Consider the following 22,060-nt stretch of genomic DNA (forward strand, 5'->3'; position numbering starts at 1 on the left):
GTATATTAAATAAAAATTAATGCCTCTTTTCTATTTGCAGCCTTCTGAGGTAAATATCAACATTAACTTTTTCCACAGGCTAATAAATTAGAAAAGAAAATAAAAATGAGGTGGGCGGGGTTTGGTGGTAGCGAGGGGTGTATATTGTAGCGTTCCGGAAGAGTTATTGCTGCAAGGGGTTCTGGGTATTTGTTCTGTTGTGTTTATGTTGTGTTACGGTGCAGGTGTTCTCCCGAAATGTGTTTTGTCATTCTTGTTTGGTGTGGGTTCACGGTGTGGCGCATATTTGTAACAATGTTAAAGTTGTTTATACGGCCACCCTCAGTGTGACCTGTATGGCTGTTGACCAAGGATGCGTGGCATTCACATATGTGTGTGTAGAAGCCGCATATATTATGTGACTTGCCCAGTACGCTGTTTATATGGAGGAAAAGAGGACGTGATGACATGTTGTAGAGGACACTAAAGGCAGTGCCTTTAAGGCACGCTCCCAATATTGTTGTCTGGGTGGAAATCAGGAGAATGGTTGCCCAGGGAGATTATCGGGAAGGGCACTAAACTTCGGGTGTCTCCCGGGAAAAGCGGGAGGGTTGGCAAGTAAGAGTATTAGCGGTGATTTTGGTGTTCCCGGCGGGCCAGCTCTAATGTTAATTTGATATTGCCTCAAGGGCCAAATGAAATTAAACGGCGGGCCAGATTTGGCCCGCGGGGCAGAGTTTGACACCCATGCCTTAGATGGTTTCAAAAGTGCACATGTCCATCACAAACTCCTCAGAGAGCAGTTGCAATTGCCCCGGGGAAATTGGAATCCAGGAATGCAGGTTTGGATTTCAGAAGTGATAACAAAAACATTCGCAACATCTGGTAGGAAGCCCCCACAGGGAGGAGTAGAGGATAGGGCTCAGAGGTCACCCGACTCAAACTGATAAAAGGAATATCGTCAGGGAAAGATTGACTGGCCGGCTCCAAGGCGAGAGTTACAAAGTGCGGGGGTCTTCGGGAAGGGGTATTTAGTCACTGTGGTCAGAGAAGACATCAAAGGAGTGATTGTCCGCCCTGAGATCGGTAGTTCGTGTGTTCAAACCCCGGCCGAGTTATATTAAAATGGGACCCTTTACCTCCCTGCTTGACAGGGGTTGGAATTGGGGGTTAAATCACCAAAAATGATTCCCTGGCGCGGACACCGCTGCTGCTCGCTGCTCCCCTCACCTCCTAGGGGGTGATCAAGGGTGATGGGTGAAATGCAGAGAATAATTTTGCCACACCTAGAGTGTGTGTGACAACCATGTGTACTTTAACTTTTTAAGAAGAGTGATCAGGCCCATACTCTTTCTGCTGGAAGCTGCAGTCCCAGTCAGAGGCTCGCTGAAACAAATAAAGCCTTTTGTTCGACGATTCCTCGTTGGTGTCTTTTAGGCTCATCAATCATCACAAGACCACTAAATATATAACAGCAGAACTAAGAATCTAACAAAACATTCATATAAAGCCATCCAATTATTTGTGACTTTAATAATGTCTTCTACACTTCAACTTCCATCCATCCATCTTCTTCCGCTTATCCGAGGTTGGGTCGCAGGGGCAGCAGCCTAAGCAGGGAAGCCCAGACTTCCCTCTCCCCAGCCACTTCGTCCAGCTCTTCCCGGGAGATCCCGAGGCGTTCCCAGGCTGGCCGGGAGACGTAGTCTTCCCAACTTGTCCTGAGTCTTCCCCTTGGCCTCCTACCGGTTGGACGTGCCCTAAACACCTCCCCAGGGAGGCGTTCGGGTGGCATCCTGACCAGATGCCCGAACCACCTCATCTGGTTCCTCTCGATGTGGAGGACCAGCGGCTTTACTTTGAGTTCCTCCCGGATGACAGAGCTTCTCACCCTATCTCTAAGGGAGAGCCCCGCCACACGGCGGAGGAAACTCATTTCGGCCGCTTGTACCCGTGATCTTGTCCTTTCGCTCATGACCCAAAGCTCATGACCATAGGTGAGGATGGGAATGTAGATCGACTGGTAAATTGAGAGCTTTGCCTTCCGGCTCAGCTCCTTCTTCACCACAACGGATCGATACATCTTCCGCATTACTGGAGATGCCCCACCAATCCGCCTGTCGATCTCATGATCCACTCTTCCCCCACTCGTGAACAAGACTCCTAGGTACTTGAACTCCGCCACTTGGGGCAGGGTCTCCTCACCAACCCGGAGATGGCACTCCCCCCTTTTCCGGGCGAAAACCATGCACTCGGACTTGGACTTGCTGATGTTCATTCCGGTCGCTTCACACTCGGCTGCGAACCGTTCCAGTGAGAGCTGAAGATCCAAGCCAGATGAAGCCATCAGGACCACATCATCTGCAAAAAGCAGAGACCTAATCCCGCGGCCACCAAACTCGGAACCCCTCAGCGCCTTGACTGAGCCAAGAAATTCTGTCCATAAAAGTTATGAACAGAATCGGTGACAAAGGACAGCCTTGGCGGAGTCCAACCCTCACTGGAAACATGTTCGACTTACTGCCGGCAATGCGGCAACTAGGGTGACAAGTTGAAGTGTAGCTTATTGTCACCCTAAAAATATTATTTATATATAACCTTCACTCTCATTGTTATTCAGATGGTTTAGTCCAAGGATCACCAACCTTTTTGAAACCAAGAGCTACTTCTTGGGTACTGATTAATGCGATGGGCTACCAGTTTGATACACACTTAAATAAATTGCCAGAAATAGAAAATTTGCTCAATTTACCTTTAATAAATACATTTATATATATTAAAAAAAAAAGTGGGTATTTCTGTCTGTCATTTCGTCGTACATTTTTTTTCCTTTTACGGAAGGTTTTTTGTAGAGAATAAATGATAAAAAAAAAAAACACTTAATTGAGCAGTTTAAAAGAGGAGAAAACACGAAAAAAATGAAAATTTAATTTAGAAACATAGTTTATCTTCAATTACGACTCCTTAAAATTCAACCGAAAAAAATGAAAAGAAAAACTAGCTAATTTGAAACTTTTTAAAAAAATTAAAAAAAGAATTTATGGAAAATCATTAGTAATTTTTCCTGATTAATATTAATTTTAGAATTTTGATGACATATTTTAAATAGGTTAAAAACCAATCTGCCTTTTGTTAGAATATATAACAAATTGGACCAAGCTATTTTTCTAACAAAGACAAATCATTATTTCTTCTAGATTTTCCAGAACAACAATTTTAAAATAAATTCAAAATACTTTGAATTAAGATTTAAATTTGATTCTACAGATTTTCTACATTTGCCAGAATCAGTTTTTTGAATTTTAATCATGATAAATTTGAAGAAATGTTTCACAAATATTCTTCCTCGAAAAAACAGATGTTAAAATGAAGAATTAAATTAAAATGTATTCATTATTCTTTACAATAATAAAAAAAAAATACTTGAACATTGATTTAAATTGTCAGGAAATAAGAAGAAGGAATTTAAAAGGTAAAAGGTATATGTGTTTAAAAATCCTCAAAACATTTTTAAGGTTATAATTTTTACTCTAAAATTGTCTTTCTGAAAGTTATAAGAAGCAAAGTAAAAAAAATAAATGAATTTATTCAAACAAGTGAAGACGAAGTCTTTAAAATATTTTCTTGGATTTCCAAATTCTATTTGAGTTTTGTCTCTCTTAGAATTAAAAATGTCGAGCAAAGCAAGACCAGCTTGGTAGTAAATAAATACAATTTAAAAAATAGAGGCAGCTCACTGGTAAGTGCTGCTATTTGAGCTATTTTTAGAACAGGCCAAAGGGCTACTCATCTGGTCCTTGCGGGCTACCTGGTGCCCGCGGGCGCTGCGTTGGTGACCCCTGGTTTAGTCTTTCTGAAGAAATATTGATGATTGTGATATGGTAATAAACGAGCAGTCAGTTTGTTTGCAGAATCTTTATGTATAACTTTATTCATTTACAGTGGTAATTGTTTGTATCACTAATGCATCTGTCCATCTTTGTTGATGACGTTTTTGAGAAACGTGACCAAAGGCCTCTGCTTGCCGTCCTCCCAGTTCTTCATGAAGCCGCCATAGCGTTTGCTAGCGGGGGGGCTGCTCCAGCGGAAGTGCTTCATCTTGTAGGAACCGTCTTTCTTCTGGACGCCGTCCGAGAGCTGCTCCTCCATCACCTCCTCGGCCACCGGCACCTCCTCCACCTCCGCTCCCGTCAGCAGGTCTTTGGTTACATCTCGCCTCATCACAGCAGGAAACACCTCAGAGGACTCTTCCTCCACCCCGTTGGGGGTGTACACTTTGACGGGGCGGCGTTTTCGGCCAACGGGCTTCCCCCAGCGGAAGTGCTCCATGGAATACGAGCGCTTGGCCGGTAAAGAGAAAGGGGAGTCCGGCGGAGAAGGTAGCCGGAGTTGGCCGGTGTTCGGGTCCCTGAGGTCCGCTGGACACAGCCGCAGACAGTCCTGTAGACGGGGAATGATGCAAACACCAGTCAGTACATCGATGCTACAGACAGGATGACCAATTTTGAGGTTTACCAATACGTCCGCCGAGTCCGACCCTTGGCAGTCAGATTGGTCCCAACATTGGCTGACGGTTCCTTTGGACCAACCTACCAGAACCACATACACCAACACCCATGCAGGACACATCCTGAAAACCACACACACACACAAACACACAGTTTCAACCATCAGTAAAGTTGACGAATGATATTAATCACTCAGTGGAGTCACTGGGGAAAGTTTCGGGAAAGTTTCGTTTTAGAGTAGGCTACAACCGAAAAAAAGAATCCACTTCTCCACATGTAAACACAATGTCACAATACAACACATGTTAGAATTTGTGACATGTTACTACATATATCTGTCGTAATATATATTAGTGAGTGATGAATGAAAATGGAAATAGAGTAAAATCTGACCTTTGTTGTGTCATTGTTGTTCTCATATGAACGCTGTGTTCTTCTTCCTCTTCTTCCTCTTGGGTCAGCCTGCTTTTATTCTCTCAGCCAAGGACGCACGCAGACGTACACACACGCACGCACACACACACGCACGCACACACACACACACACACACACACACACACACACACACACACACACACACACACACACTGGTTATCATTGTGAATGAGGACCAATTTTCTGATCAGGACTTGTGGGGACCATCCTTTTCTACAGGTTGTGGAGGCATGAAAAAAATGAGGTCTTTGAATCTCTGGATTGATGAAGTAATGTGCTGATCATACTTACCGGGGATCCTTGGGAAAAAGAGTTTATACGGTTCATGGGGACCAAATTGAAATAAGTTTTCATAATTCACACAAATTTGTTCGTGACTACTGAGGACCATTTAAAAAGAAAAGTAAGTTCATATTAAATATGACATGATCAAGCTTAAAACAACACTTTGGCATCTTAAGAATGGATCTAACTATCATTTAAAAAGGTTTTTGTTTAGGGAACCAGTTTTTTTGTCCCCATACCGTCAGAGGTCCCCTAAAGGTAACTGTGTAAACAGAGTTATGTCCCCATTACGTAAGCATTGCCAGAACACACACACACACACACACACACACACTGGTTATCATTGTAAATGAGGACCAATTTTCTGATCAGGACTTGTGGGGACCATCCTTTCTACAGGTTGTGGAGGCATGGAAAAAAAGAGGTAAAATGGCCACTGCCCAGTTAACTCATACACTTCTTTGAATCTCTGGATTGATGAAGTAACGTGCTGATAATACTTACCGGGGACCCTTGGGAAAAAGAGTTTATATGGTTCATGGGGACCAAATTGAAATAAGTTTTCATAATTCACACAAATTTGTTCGTGACTACTGAGGACCATTTAAAAAAAAAAAAAAGTTCATATCAAATATGACATGATCAAGCTTAAAAAATCTCTTCGGCATCTTAAGAATGGATCCAACTATCATTTAAAAAGGTTTACGTTTAGGGGACCTGTTTTTTTGTCCCCATACCGTCAGAGGTCCCCTAAAGGTAACTGTGTAAACAGAGCGATGTCCCCATTACGTAAGCATTGCCAGAACACACACACACACACACACACACACACACACACACACACACACACACACACACACACACACACACACACACACACACACACACACACACTTCTATTTGTTACCTTCTTGAGACCTCCGAAAAATGCCTACCTACCTATGTCTTTAGGACCACCCTTTCTAGATATATAAAGATTTGTATTGACAACATTAATGATAAATACATACTTTGCAAATATAAAAAAAAGTTTTTGGGGATTTTTTGTTTCTAATTGTTTTTAAAGCTCCATTAGTTACTTCAAGTTCTTATATGTCCCTATATACATATATATTAGATTTTTTTTTAATTAATTTTGGCCGAAAGGAGCGCATTTCAAAGTCTTACACATTCTTCTTATTACATATGTTGGCCAGAGGGGGAGCACTTCAAATTTTCACACACTAGTTATTTCATACATTGACCGGAGGGGGAGCCCTTTTAAAACCGACGCAGTTTGAAAAATCCCTCCTTTTTGGGACCACCTTAATTTTGGTAAGACATTCCCTATCATATAAACATATTATTTTCGGGTCTCCCCATGTCTAGCATTACAAGATTACAGTTGGTACAAAATGCGGCTGCTAGACTTTTGACAAGAACAAGAAAGTTTGATCATATTACGTCTATACTGGCTCACCTGTACTGGCTCACCTGCACTGGCTTCCTGTGCACTTAAGATGTGACTTTAAGGTTTTACTACTTACGTATAAAATACTACATGGTCTAGCTCCATCCTATCTTGCCGATTGTATTGTACCATATGTCCTGGCAGGAAATCTGCGTTCAAAGGACTCCGGCTTATTAGTGATTCCCAGAGTCCAAAAAAAGTCTGCGGGCTATAGAGCGTTTTCCGTTCGAGCTTCAGTACTCTGGAATGCCCTCCCGGTAACAGTTCGAGATGCTACCTCAGTAGAAGCATTTAAGTCTCACCTTAAAACTCATTTATATACTCTAGCCTTTAAATAGACCCCCTTTTTAGACCAGTTGATCTGCCGTTTGTTTTCTTTTTCTCCTCTGTCCCCCTCTCCCTTGTGGAGGGGGTCCGGTCCGGTGGTCATGGATGAAGTACTGGCTGTCCAGAATCGGGACCCAGGATGGACCGCTCGTCCAGAGTCGGGACCCAGGATTGACCCCTCGCCTGTGTATCGGTTGGGGACGTCTCTGCGCTGTTAATCCGCCTCCGCTTGGGATGGTTTCCTGCTGGCTCCACTATGGACGGGACTCTCGCTACTGTGTTGGATCCACTTTGGACTGGACTCTCACGGTTGTGTTGGATCCACTATGGATTGAACTTTCACAGTATCATGTTAGACCCGCTCGGCATCCATTGCTAGGGAGGGGGTGGTTGCCCACATATGCGGTCCTCTCCAAGGTTTCTCATAGTCGTCACTGTCACTGACATCCCAACGGGGTGAGTTTTCTTTGCCCTTATGTGGGCTCTACCGAGGATTTCGTTGTGGTTTGTGCAGTCCTTTGAGACACTGGTGATTTAGAGCTATATGAATAAACATTGATTGATTGATTGATTGATATCAGATGTAATGTTTTCCCGTATTGGGACCATGATTTATGTCCTAACTTGTTCACTGGTCCTCATATGGAAGGTACTTTTCCTTGTTGATGTCTCAAGAAGAGTAGGAATACACGAACACACACACACACACACACACACACACATACACACACACACCCACACACGCACGCACACGGACATACTCACGTACGTCATGGGCATCCGTCGGTGCCGCCAATAAAATTAGTAGTTTGAGTTTTCTGTGAATGGATGAACCATCAATGCAGAACCACATCGGAGAGGATGCTCAATATCAAATACCAATATCAGTGGGAGCAGATTAGCACCAGGCTGACATGTCGTCAGTGGGATTAGAAAGTGTGATAGGAGGTGTACGCTTACATGCAGTGCAGCAGCTTCTTTTGTCTGAAGGCTCAGCCTGACTTTTTGGGATTCTCTATGCTGGTTGTGTGTGGAAATGGACAACAGAAACCTCTAACACCTGACCTTTGTCTCTGCTTTCAAACGGAAGCTGTACTTACTTGCCATCTTTCCATTGTTGGTAAATGTCTATAACAGTGGTTCTTAACCTTGTTGGAGGTACCGAACCCAATTAGTTTCATATACGCATTCACCGAACCCTTCTTCGTGAAAAAAATAAAAATGTTACAATTCAAGACAAAGTTATGTGGTTTTGGTAACACTTTAGTATGGAGAACATATTCTAAGTAACAAAGACTTAATTTAGAGGTTTTTGGACAGTACGGGAACATATTCGAAGTAACAAAGACTTAATTTAGAGTTATTTGGTTAGGGTTAGGGTTAGAAGGTTAGGGTTATAATGAGGCCATGCCGAATTAGGCATTAATAAGTATTTAATAATGACTAGTTAAGCGCCAATATGTTACTAATTTGCATGTTAATAAGCAACAATAATTAATGGTGAATATGTTCCCCATACTAAAGTGTTACCATGTTTTTTTAGTGGTGCACAAAATGAACCGTGCATGAACATCACCTTGTTCAAAGAACAAAAATGACACCAAACTAACACTAGACTGCATAAACTCACAACAATTTACACACCTGCAAATCAGTGTGACTTCTGCTGTTGCCGTATCCGTAATATGCCGATAAGGGATAAGTTTTTATTGAGACGATGAGTCGGGTGTGTTTTGACCTCTGCCGAACCCAGGTTAAGAACCACTGGTCTATAACTTTCACTTCACCACCAATCTGGGGTCTCATCTATAAAGTTTGCATAGGGATAGAAAGTTGTTACGGAGTTATTCACAAAGTATTTTAGCTCTAAAAACAACCTGAAGTGAGAATATGCCTTGTAAACATTCAGACATGTGGTTCTTAACCTTGTTGGAGGTACCGAACCCAATTAGTTTCATATACGCATTCACCGAACCCTTCTTCGTGAAAAAAATAAAAATGTTACAATTCAAAACAAAGTTATGTGTTTTTGGTAACACTTTAGAATGGAGAACATATTCTAAGTAACAAAGACTTAATTTAGAGGTTTTTGGACACTAGGGGAACATATTCTAAGTAACAAAGACTTAATTTGGAGTTGTTTGGTTAGGGTTAGGGTTAGAAGGTTAGGGTTATAGTGAGGCCATGTCGAATTAGGCATTAATAAGTACTTAATAATGACTAGTTAAGTGCAAATATGTTACTAATTTGCATGTTAATAAGCAACAATAATTAATGGTTATTATGTTCCCCATACTCAAGTGTTACCATGGTGCACAAAATGAACCGTGCATGAACATCACCTTGTTCAAAGAACAAAACTGACACTAAACTCACACTTGACTGCATAAACTCACAACAATTTACACACCTGCAAATCAGTGTGACTTCTGCTGTTGCTGTATCCGTAATACGCCGATAAGGGATACGTTTTTATTGAGACGATGAGTCGGGTGTGTTTTGACCTCTGCCGAACCCAGGTTAAGAACCACTGGTCTATAACTTTCACTTCACCACCAATCTGGGGTCTCGTCTATAAAGTTTGCATAGGGATAGAAAGTTGTTACGGAGTTATTCACAAAGTATTTTAGCTCTAAAAACAACCTGAAGTGAGAATATGCCTTGTAAACATTCAGACATGTGGTTCTTAACCTTGTTGGAGGTACCGAACCCAATTAGTTTCATATACGCATTCACCGAACCCTTCTTCGTGAAAAAAATAAAAATGTTACAATTCAAAACAAAGTTATGTGTTTTTGGTAACACTTTAGTATGGAGAACATATTCTAAGTAACAAAGACTTAATTTAGAGGTTTTTGGACACTAGGGGAACATATTCTAAGTAACAAAGACTTAATTTGGAGTTGTTTGGTTAGGGTTAGGGTTAGAGGGTTAGGGTTATAGTGAGGCCATGTCGGATTAGGCATTAATAAGTACTTAATAATGACTAGTTAAGTGCAAATATGTTACTAATTTGCATGTTAATAAGCAACAATAATTAATGGTTATTATGTTCCCCATACTCAAGTGTTACCATGGTGCACAAAATGAACCGTGCATGAACATCACCTTGTTCAAAGAACAAAACTGACACTAAACTCACACTTGACTGCATAAACTCACAACAATTTACACACCTGCAAATCAGTGTGACTTCTGCTGTTGCCGTATCCGTAATACGCCGATAAGGGATACGTTTTTATTGAGACGATGAGTCGGGTGTGTTTTGACCTCTGCCGAACCCAGGTTTGATCGAACCCAGGTTAAGAACCACTGGTCTATAACTTTCACTTCACCACCAATCTGGGGTCTCGTCTATAAAGTTTGCGTAGGGATAGAAAGTTGTTACGGAGTTATTCACAAAGTATTTTAGCTCTAAAAACAACCTGAAGTGAGAATATGCCTTGTAAACATTCAGACATGTGGTTCTTAACCTTGTTGGAGGTACCGAACCCAATTAGTTTCATATACGCATTCACCGAACCCTTCTTCGTGAAAAAAATAAAAATGTTACAATTCAAAACAAAGTTATGTGTTTTTGGTAACACTTTAGTATGGAGAACATATTCTAAGTAACAAAGACTTAATTTAGAGGTTTTTGGACACTAGGGGAACATATTCTAAGTAACAAAGACTTAATTTGGAGTTGTTTGGTTAGGGTTAAGGTTAGAGGGTTAGGGTTATAGTGAGGCCATGTCGGATTAGGCATTAATAAGTACTTAATAATGACTAGTTAAGCGCCAATATGTTACTAATTTGCATGTTAATAAGCAACAATAATTAATGGTGAATATGTTCCCCATACTCAAGTGTTACCATGGTGCACAAAATGAACCGTGCATGAACATCACCTTGTTCAAAGAACAAAACCGACACTCAACTCACACTTGACTGCATAAACTCACAACAATTTCCAGACCTGCAAATCAGTGTGACTTCTGCTGTTGCCGTATCCGTAATACGCCGATAAGGGATATGTTTTTATTGAGACGATGAGTCGGGTGTGTTTTGACCTCTGCCGAACCCGGGTTCGATTGAACCCAGGTTAAGAACCACTGGTCTATAACTTTCACTTCACCACCAATCTGGGGTCTCATCTATAAATTTTGCATAGGGATAGAAAGTTGTTACGGAGTTATTCAAAAAGTATTTTAGCTCTAAAAACAACCTGAAGTGAGAATATGCCTTGTAAACATTCAGACATGTGGTTCTTAACCTTGTTGGAGGTACCGAACCCAATTAGTTTCATATACGCATTCACCGAACCCTTCTTCGTGAAAAAAATAAAAATGTTACAATTCAAGACAAAGTTATGTGGTTTTGGTAACACTTTAGTATGGACAACATATTCTAAGTGACAAAGACTTAATTTAGAGGTTTTTGGACACTAGGGGAACACATTCTAAGTAACAAAGACTTAATTTGGAGTTGTTTGGTTAGGGTTAAGGTTAGAGGTTTAGGGTTATAGTGAGGCCATGTCGGATTAGGCATTAATAAGTACTTAATAATGACTAGTTAAGCGCCAATATGTTACTAATTTGCATGTTAATAAGCAACAATAATTAATGGTGAATATGTTCCCCATACTCAAGTGTTACCATGGTGCACAAAATGAACCGTGCATGAACATCACCTTGTTCAAAGAACAAAACTGACACTAAACTCACACTTGACTGCATAAACTCACAACAATTTACACACCTGCAAATCAGTGTGACTTCTGCTGTTGCCGTATCCGTAATACGCCGATAAGGGATACGTTTTTATTGAGACGATGAGTCGGGTGTGTTTTGACCTCTGCCGAACCCAGGTTTGATCGAACCCAGGTTAAGAACCACTGGTCTATAACTTTCACTTCACCACCAATCTGGGGTCTCGTCTATAAAGTTTGCATAGGGATAGAAAGTTGTTACGGAGTTATTCACAAAGTATTTTAGCTCTAAAAACAACCTGAAGTGAGAATATGCCTTGTAAACATTCAGACATGTGGTTCTTAACCTTGTTGGAGGTACCGAACCCAATTAGTTTCATATACGCATTCACCGAACCCTTCTTCGTGAAAAAAATAAAAATGTTTTAATTCAAGACAAAAGTTATGTGTTTTTGGTAACACTTTAGTATGGAGAACGTATTCTAAGTAACAAAGACTTAATTTAGAGGTTTTTGGACACTAGGGGAACATATTCTAAGTAACAAAGACTTCATTTGGAGTTATTTGGTTAGGGTTAGGGTTAGAAGGTTAGGGTTATAGTGAGGCCATGTCGAATTAGGCATTAATAAGTACTTAATAATGACTAGTTAAGTGCAAATATGTTACTAATTTGCATGTTGATAAGCAACAATAATTAATGGTGAATATGTTCCCCATACTCAAGTGTTGCCATGGTGCACAAAATGAACCGTGCATGAACATCACCTTGTTCAAAGAACAAAACCGACACTAAACTCACACTTGACTGCATAAACTCACAACAATTTACACACCTGCAAATCAGTGTGACTTCTGCTGTTGCCGTATCCGTAATACGCCGATAAGGGATACGTTTTTATTGAGACGATGAGTCGGGTGTGTTTTGACCTCTGCCGAACCCAGGTTCGATCGAACCCAGGTTAAGAACCACTGGTCTATAACTTTCACTTCACCACCAATCTGGGGTATCGTCTATAAAGTTTGCATGGGGATAGAAAGTTGTTACAGTGTTATTCACAAAGTATTTTAGCTCTAAAAACAACCTGAAGTGAGAATATGCCTTGTAAACATTCAGACATGTGGACAGTAATTTGATATGTCAGATTTAGGTTGACATTTTGGTTCAATTGTTAAACATCATTTTCACTTTTTCATTATGATTTCTTTGATTTGTTGGTACTTAAAAATAAGAAAAATCAAGTCAACAATGAGCTTGAGTAAACTGAACACTGGCCAATAAGTTGACGTTCATTCAATACAAATTTCATTTTGTGCCAATCTGACATCAAATTTTAGTTTGGGATTTGATCAAAAATGTTAAATGACATTTTTCAAATAACATTTCCACATTGATAAAATCCAACACCAAGAAAAGACATTTGAAAGGCAATTTAAAATAAATAAATAATAGTGAACAAGAGGCTGAATAAGTGTACGTTATATGACACATAAATAACCAACTGAGAAGGTGCCTGGTGTGTTAACATAACATATTATGGTAAGAGTCATTCAAATAACTATAACATATAGAACATGCTATACGTTTACCAAACTATCCGTCACTCTTAATTGCTAAATACAATGAAATCTTATACAGTGGGACAAAAAAGTATAGTAGTCAGCCACCGATTGTGCAAGTTCTCTCACTTAAAATGATGACAGAGGTCTGTAATTTTCATCATAGGTACACTTCAACTGTGAGAGACAGAATGTGAAAAACAAATCCAGGAATTCACATTGTAGAAATTTTAAAGAATTTATTTGTAAATTATGGTGGAACATAAGTTTTTGGTCAACCATTCAAAGCTCTCACTGATGGAAGGAGGTTTTGGCTCAAAATCTCACGATACATGGCCCCATTCATTCTTTCCTTAACACGGATCAATCGTCCTGTCCCCTTAGTAGAAAAACAGCCCCAAAGCATGATGTTTCCACCCCCATGCTTCACAGTAGGTATGGTGTTCTTGGGATGCAACTCAGTATTCTTCTTCCTCCAAACACGAGGAGTTGAGTTTATACCAAAATGGATACATGGAGGATATAGCAGAGGATTGGGAGAATGTCATGTGGTCAGATGAAACCAAAATAGAACTTTTTGGTATAAACTCAATGCGTCGTGTTTGGAGGAAGGAGAATACTGAGTTGCATCCCGAGAACACCATACCTACTGTGAAGCATGGGGGTGGAAACATCATGCTTTGGGGCTGTTTTTCTGCTAAGGGGACAGGACGATTGATCCGTGTTAAGCAAAGAATGAATGGGGCCATGTATCGTAAGATTTTGAGACAAAACCTCCTTCCATCAGTGAAAGCTTTGAATGGTTGACCAAATACTTATTTTCCACAAAAATTACAAAGAAATTCTTTAAAAATCCTACAATGTGAATTCCTGGATTTTTTTTCACATTCTGTCTCTCACAGTTGAAGTGTACCTATGATGAAAATTACAGACCTCTGTCTTCATTTTAAGTGGGAGAACTTGCACAATCCGTGGCTGACTAGATACTTTTTTTGCCCCACTGTATGACTTAAAAGAAGGGCTTCACGGTGGAAGAGGGGTTAGTGCGTCTGCCTCACAAAACGAAGGTCCTGAGTAGTCCTGGGTTCAATCCCGGGCTAGGGATCTTTCTGTGTGGAGTTTGCATGTCCTCTCCGTGAATGCGTGGGTTCCCTCCGGGTACTCCAGCTTCCTCCCACCACCAAAGACATGCACCTGGGGATAGGTTGATTGGCAACACTAAATTGGCCCTAGTGTGTGAATGTGAGTGTGAATGTTGTCTATCTGTGTTGGCCCTGCGATGAGGTGGCGACTTGTCCAGGGTGTACGCTGCCTTCCGCCCGATTGTAGCTGAGATAGGCACCAGCGCCCCCCGGTACCCTGAAGGGAATAAGCGGTAGGAAATGGATGGACGGATGGACTTAAAAGAAGGAGTGTATTATCAATTACATTAGAATGGTGGTGGTCATGACATATTTATCTTTCTTCAATAAAAGCTCAAAGTGTCTCAGTTAAAACTGTGAGAGTCCAAATACTTAAAAAAAAAAAAACATTATTTCTTCTTTCACTTTGTGCTTCTATAGAACACGTGTCCACGTCTCGAGGACTGCTTGTGTGTCTCTAATGGAAGACGTGGTGCCATTAGCTGCTCTGCTGGCCTTGAACATCCCGGACAAACACACGTTTAAAGGAAACAGGTAATGGCCGACTCGGAGAAGACATTTTAATGACTTGTGGTCAGACGTTTTTGTTGGAATGAGTCAACCATGTTGTCAGTGATATTAACGAGACATTCAAGCCAACCTTAAAAAGGACCTATTATGATTGTTTCCCTAATTTTTAAATCACTTCATTTTGGTGTACATAACATGTAATGATCTTTCTTTGGTCAACATGTTGCCTAGCTTTGTGTGTTAAGATATATCTTCAAGCCACTTTTTGGTTGCCCCGGGAAATGAGACGTTTTGAGAAGCGGATTTATTAAAGTGGAACATTATCACAATTTCTGAAGGGTTAAAATCAATAAAAATCAGTTCCCAGTGACTTATTTTATTTTTCGAAGTTTTTCTCAAAATTTTACCCATCACGCAATATCCCGAAAAACGGCTTCAAAGTGCCTGATTTTCACGATCGGTATATCCACCCGTCTATTGTCCTGTGACGTCACAGCGTGACCACGCAGAAACAAACATGGCGGATAGCACAGAAAGGTATAGCAATATTAACTCGGATTCAGACTCGGATTTCAGCGCCGTAAGCGATTCAACAGATTACACATGTATTGAAACGGAGGGTTGGAGTGTGGAGGCAGGTACCGAAAACGAAATTAAAGAAGAAACAGAAGCTTTTGAGCCATATCACGACAGACAGCGGCACGGGAGGAAGCGCGGACGAATTCTGCGATCGCCTTCTAACCAACGATTTGTATGTGTTTGTTTGGCATTAAATGTGAGTGGAGGGAAAGGCTGAATGCAAAAATAGCTACAAATGAGGCATAATGATGCAATATGTACATACAGCTAGCCTAAATAGCATGTTAGCATCGATTAGCTTGCAGTCATGCCGTGACCAAATATGTCTGATTAGCACACTCCACATAAGTCAATAACATCAACAAAACTCACCTTTGTGCATTCATGCACAACGTTATAAGTTTGTTGGACAAAATGGGACAGAAAAAGAAGTGGCATTAATCACGTCTTAGCCAACATATCCAGGGGGTTTACCTCGCTTGTCTGCGAGAACAGACTGCCGTCGTCCCTGAATAGCTCGCACTCCGGCAGAATCAGAGGTGGTCTATTTTCCAATATTGCAGATTTATTTGACTTTATCGTTGGAAATGCATCTGCTTTGAGTGTCGCAGGATATCCACACATTCTTGCCATCTCCGTCGTAGCATAGCTGTCGTCGGTAAAGTGTGCGGAACAACTTGAATCCGTCTCTGTTCGTGTTGTTACACCCTCCGACAACACACCGACGAGGCATGGTGTCTCCAAGGTACGGGAAAACAGTCGAAAAAACGGAAAATAACAGAGCTGATTTGACTTGGGAAAATGGCGGATTGCTTCATGTTGTGACATCACGGGTGAAAGGTCATCGCTCCGACAGGCTATCAATTAAAATGCGTTTAAATCGCCAAATTCACCCTTTTAAAATTCGGAAATCGGTTAAAAAAAACATATGGTCTTTTTTCTGCAACATCAAGGTATATATTGATGCTTACATAGGTCTGGTGATAATGTTCCCCTTTAAGATGCAAATGAACCCCTCTAAAGAGAGTAGGCCAACTAAACAACAGGCACCGTGTTTGCTACAAAGGAAGCATGCATTGGGGTTTTCCTGACAAAATAAACTAAAATAAATGTCAAAATATTGTTTTAAACAAACTCCAGCTCATAAATATGATGTCGTGGTTGTATTTGATGCACTCCACTGTATAGATTCTGGCTGTATTTAGTGAAAAGCAGGCTGTCAACACGCTCCCAATGGTGCAATACACAGAACGAGCAAAAAAAATCCTCATTAGCTTTGGACAAACAATGAAAACAAAAACAACAGAAAAAAATGTGAAGAATTTGTGTCAAGTATTTTAACTGTGGTGGCTGCTTTTGGGATTTAGACTGCCTTTAATGATTGCTTATATACAGGAAATAAAACCCAAAGCCAGTGAAGATGACACGTTGTGTGAATCGTAAATAAAAACACAATGATTTTCAAATCCTTTTCAACTTATATTCAATTGAATAGAATGCAAATACAAGATATTTAATGTTCGAACTGAGAAACTAAAAATGTTTTTGCAAATAATCATCCGTACATCCATTTTCTACCGATTTATCCGTTTTGGAGTCACGGGTGGTGCTGTAGCCTATCTCAGCTGCATTCGGTTATATAATCATTAACTTAGAAATTAATGGCAGCAACAGTTGGCACTTGGGAATTTCTATCACTGTGTTACATGGCCTTTCCTTTTAAAAACACTCTGTAAACTTTTGGGAACTGAGGAAACCAATTTTTGAAGCTTTTCAGGTCTACGTTGTGGTATTTTACGCTTCATAACACGCCACACATTTTCAATGGGAGACAGGTCTGGAGTACAGGCAGGCCAGTCTAGTACCTGCACTTTTTTACTATGAAGCCATGCTGTTTTAACACGTGGCTTGGCATTGTCTTGTTGAAATAAGCAGGGGCGTCCATGATAACTTTGCTGGGATGGCAACATATGTTGCTCCAAAACCTGTATGTACCTTTCAGCATTAATGGTGCCTTCACAGATGTGTAAGTTACCCATGCCTTGGGCACTAATACACCCCCATACCATCACAGATGCTCGCTTTTCAACTTTGTGCCTTCAACAATCCGGATGGTTCTTTTCCTCTTTGTTCAGGAGGACATAGTTTCCAAAAACTATTTAAAATGTGGACTCGTCAGACCACAGAACACTTTTCCACTTTGCATCAGTCCATCTTAGATGATCTCGGGCCCAGAGAAGCCGGCGGCGTTTCTGGATGTTGTTGATAAATGGCTTTTGCTTTGCATAGTAGAGCTTTAACTTGCACTCACAGATGTAGCGACCAACTGTATTTAGTGACAGTGGTTTTCTGAAGTGTTCCTGAGCCCATGATGTGATATCCTTTAGAGATTGATGTCGGTTTTTGATACAGTGCCGTCTGAGGGATCGAAGGTCACGGTCATTCAATGTTGGTTTCCGGCCATGCGGCTTACGTGGAGTGATTTCTCCAGATTCTCTGAACATTTTGACTATATTATGGACCGTAGATGTTTAAATCCCTAAATGTCTGAAAATGATTCATAAGTATCGCACTACTCCACTAATTATACCGTACAACCCTAATATATATATATATATATATATATATATATATATATATATATATATAGAGAGAGAGAGAGAGAGAGAGAGAGAGAGAGAGAGAGAGAGAGGCTATTTCCCTGTTTCACAGGTTTTCCTTCTCTTCAGGGGATTTTATTGAAGTGTCTGTGGTTGTTACATCTATATAGGGTACATTGCATGGGGGTGTGGCCATTGTTTCACAGTAGTGCCTTGCTTCTGTGCCGGCATGATGAGACCAGTTAGTTGCGTTTGTTTAAAGTGGACATGCTGGGGTGGTATATAATAAACATTTTTTCTTTCAGGCTGAAGAAAGTGAGAAAAAAATGTTTATTATAAAATATATATATACAACAACCACAGATACTTCAATAAAATCCCCTGAAGAGCAGAGAAAAATGTGAAACAGGCTTGTGAGGATGAAATAGCCTCTGTGTTTGTGTGTGTGTATATATGTATACATATATATATATATATATATGTATATGTATATATATATGTATATATATGTATATATATATGTGTGTATATATATATGTGTATATATATGTACATATATATGTGTGTATATATATACACACATACATATACATATGTATATATATATATGTCTATATATACATAGACATATATATATACATATATATATATATATACACACATATATATATATACATATATATATATATATATATATATATATATATATATATATATATATATATATATATATATACACACACACACACACACACACACGTTCCAACCAATGTGGCCCCGGGTAAAAATAATTGCTCAGGCCTGCTTTTGACAAATCATTTATGGAGTCGCATGAAATCGAGTTGGCTAACCTTTCTCTATACGCTACTCTGCCGCTCCTCACCGTGCCCCCTCTCCTCTGGCTGACTGAACATTCGTCCTTGGCCGTATTTGTTGTTTATGTCAGAGAAACTTTCTGCAGGAAAAAATAGCTCCTTCTAAGTATGTTCAACGTTTGCGATGCAACATACATGACAACAGCGACTGATATTAGCCTTCAACCATATATTAACGAGTCCGAGTCAGATTTGATGCAAAAAGGAACTGAAAAAGAAACTTGCCCTTTAAGGCTTGAAATGAATGTACCTCAATGGTTCTCATTATGTCTCCCGTTCCAATTATCTTAGCCTTAAAAAGTAGGTGTTGGAAAAATAATTTATAAACTACCCGAGGTTGATGAAGCTGGTGTCCTACATTAGAAGGCTAAGCTACAAGATACACTACAAATCGAGCTAACGTTGCTCATGTATCATTCAAATGTGCTCGAGTTATTTATGTGACTATAGGAAAATCTCATGGTTACGTTGTTCAGTCATTCACAAGAGAAATAACCATTCTGCTTCCTACCCTGATAGAACACAATAATGTCCCCAACTGCTGAGCACAGATTCTAACTCCAGAGGCAATAAACCACCGCTATTTCATGCGAGCTATCGCGGACCAAATACCTCCCAGGATTCTTCTGCGAACATTTTGCTCCTGTTATAGGACAGCACGTTATTTTGGTCCAAAAGGTGCGTCAGCAGTATAGTGGACCTGTAATGCTCCCTTTGCCCAGGAGCATGACCTTGGTTGGGTCATTGTTGGAGACGTCTACCTAGGTAATGGGTGTCAAACTCTGGCCCGCCGTTTAATTTAATTTGGCCCTTGAGGCAATATCAAATTAACATTAGAGCTGGCCCGCCGGTAACACCACATTCGCTGCTAATACTCTTACTTCCCAAACCTCCCGATTTTCCCGGGAGACTCCCAAAGTTTAGTGCCCTCACGAAAATCTCCTTGGGCAACCATTCTCCCGATTTCCACTCGGACAACAATATTGGGAGCATGCCTTAAAGGCACTGCCTTTAGCGTCCTCTACAACATGCCGTCACGTCCTCTTTTCCTCCAAATAAACAGCGTGTTGGCCAAGTCACATAATATTTGCCGCTTTCACACACACATACTTGGTCAACAGCCATACAGGTCACACTGAGGGTGGCCGTATAAACAACTTTAACATTGTTACAAATATGCACCACACTGTGAACCCACACCAAACAAGAATGACAAAACACATTTCGGGAGAACACCCGCACCGTAACAAAACATAAAAACAACAAAACAAATACCCAGAACCCCTTGCAGCACTAACTCTACCGGAATGCTACAATATACACCCCCCGCTACCACCAAACCCCGCCCACCTCATTTTGATTTTATTTTCTAATTTATTAGCCTGTGGAAAAAGTTAATGTTGATATTTACCTGTGAAGGCTGCAAATTTTTTAAATTAAATGTTATTTAATATACCACTGATGTTTTTTCGTGTTTTTTTTAAAGCTATTACGTTATATAAGGGGGCTTCACGGTGGCAGAGGGGTTAGTGCGTCTGTCTCACAATACGAAGGTCCTGCAGTCTTGGGTTCAATCCCAGGCTCGGGATCTTTCTGTGTGGAGTTTGCATGTTCTCCCCGTGACTGCGTGGGTTCCCTCCGGGTACTCCGGCTTCCTCCCACTTCCAAAGACATGCACCTGGGGATAGGTTGATTGGCAACACTAAATTGGCCCTAGTGTGTGAATGTGAGTGTGAATGTTGTCTGTCTATCTGTGTTGGCCCTGCGATGAGGTGGCGACTTGTCCAGGGTGTACCCTGCCTTCCGCCCAATTGTAGGTGAGATAGGCGCCAGCGCCCCCCGCGACCCCGAAAGGGAATAAGCGGTAGAAAATGGATGGGATGGACATTATATAAGATCTGCCTGTTGCATGGGCGGAAGCCTGAGTACCCGGAGGGAACCCACGCAGTCACGGGGAGAACATGCAAACTCCACACAGAAAGATCCCGAGCCCGGGATTGAACCCAGGATTACTCAGGACCTTCCTATTGTGAGGCAGATGCACTAACCCCTGTTCCACCATGCTGCCCTATTTAAGCCTTGCTTGTTCAATATTCAATGCAAAACTTGTTTGGGTCCCTATTAAAAGGTTAATTTGTTCAACCTTGGCCCGCGGCTTTGTTCAGTTTTAAATTTTGGCCCACTCTGTATTTGAGTTTGACACCCCTGACCTAGGTGGAGCACACACTCCTAAGAAAGAGAGCACATTCAAACTTGCACATGAAGTCAGGATCCAGGGTGACCACTCCGTATGCATCAGCCGGTGACGTCTCTGTGCCGCGACGTGTCTACATGAACAAGGTATCCCCGCCGGCCCCTCTATGGACTGGACTCTCACATTATTAACTGTATTGACTCAGCATCCAATGCACCGGTCACCCAGGAGCCAGGGTGGCTCCACATCTGCGGTCCCTTCCAAGGTTTCTCAATGCGCCCGATGGGCTGAGTTTTTTCTTGCCCTGATGTGGGATCTAAACCAAGGATGTTGTTGGGGCTTGTGCAGCCCTTTGAGACACTTATGATTAAGGGTTATATAAATAAAAGTTGATTGATTGATTGAAACAAATGCTGATGGACTGAGAAGGTGTCCCTGCAAGAGAGGGTTCACAGGCAGAAATTAAAAACACTCGCACTACAATCCTGAATGCCCATCCATCCATTTCCTACCGCTTGTCCCTTTCTGGGTTGCGGGGAGTACTGGAACCTATCTCAGCTGCATTCGGGCGGAAGGCGGGGAACACCCTGGACAAGTCGCCACCTCATCACAGGGCCAACGCAGATAGACAGAAAACATTCACACTCACATTCACACACTAGGGCCAATTTAGTGTTGCCAATCAACCTATCCCCAGGTGCATGTCTTTGAAGGTGGGAGGAAGCCGTAGTACCCGGAGGGAACCCATGCAGTCACGGGGAGAACATGCAAACTGGTTCAGAGACAGAGACTGTGCGAATGATGATCATCACGGTGATAACAGACAGAACTTTAAATCACACTGTTCCCCATCTACTCGTCCAAAGAAAACAAACAAGAAAAAGTCCAGCCAAAGAAGAAGTCGGTTTGGCTGGACATCACCTACTCGC

At 41.1% G+C, this 22,060-nt stretch overlaps 1 protein-coding gene across 1 annotated transcript; it reads right to left on the reverse strand.

Moving 5' to 3' along the window:
- Window positions 1-3,879: 3,879 nt before the first annotated feature.
- Window positions 3,880-5,013, reverse strand: LOC133553980 (pro-opiomelanocortin-like). Its single transcript, XM_061902303.1, has 3 exons — window positions 4,881-5,013; window positions 4,495-4,609; window positions 3,880-4,419 (listed from the first exon to the last, which is right to left on the reverse strand). Exons 1-3 carry the CDS (start codon window positions 4,904-4,906, stop codon window positions 3,940-3,942), a joined length of 621 nt encoding a protein of 206 aa, XP_061758287.1. The 5' UTR covers window positions 4,907-5,013; the 3' UTR covers window positions 3,880-3,939.
- Between the last annotated feature and the right edge of the window lie 17,047 nt (window positions 5,014-22,060).

The sequence above is a fragment of the Nerophis ophidion genome, linkage group LG06, assembly GCF_033978795.1.
Source record: "Nerophis ophidion isolate RoL-2023_Sa linkage group LG06, RoL_Noph_v1.0, whole genome shotgun sequence".
Classification (NCBI taxonomy): Eukaryota; Metazoa; Chordata; class Actinopteri; order Syngnathiformes; family Syngnathidae; genus Nerophis; species Nerophis ophidion.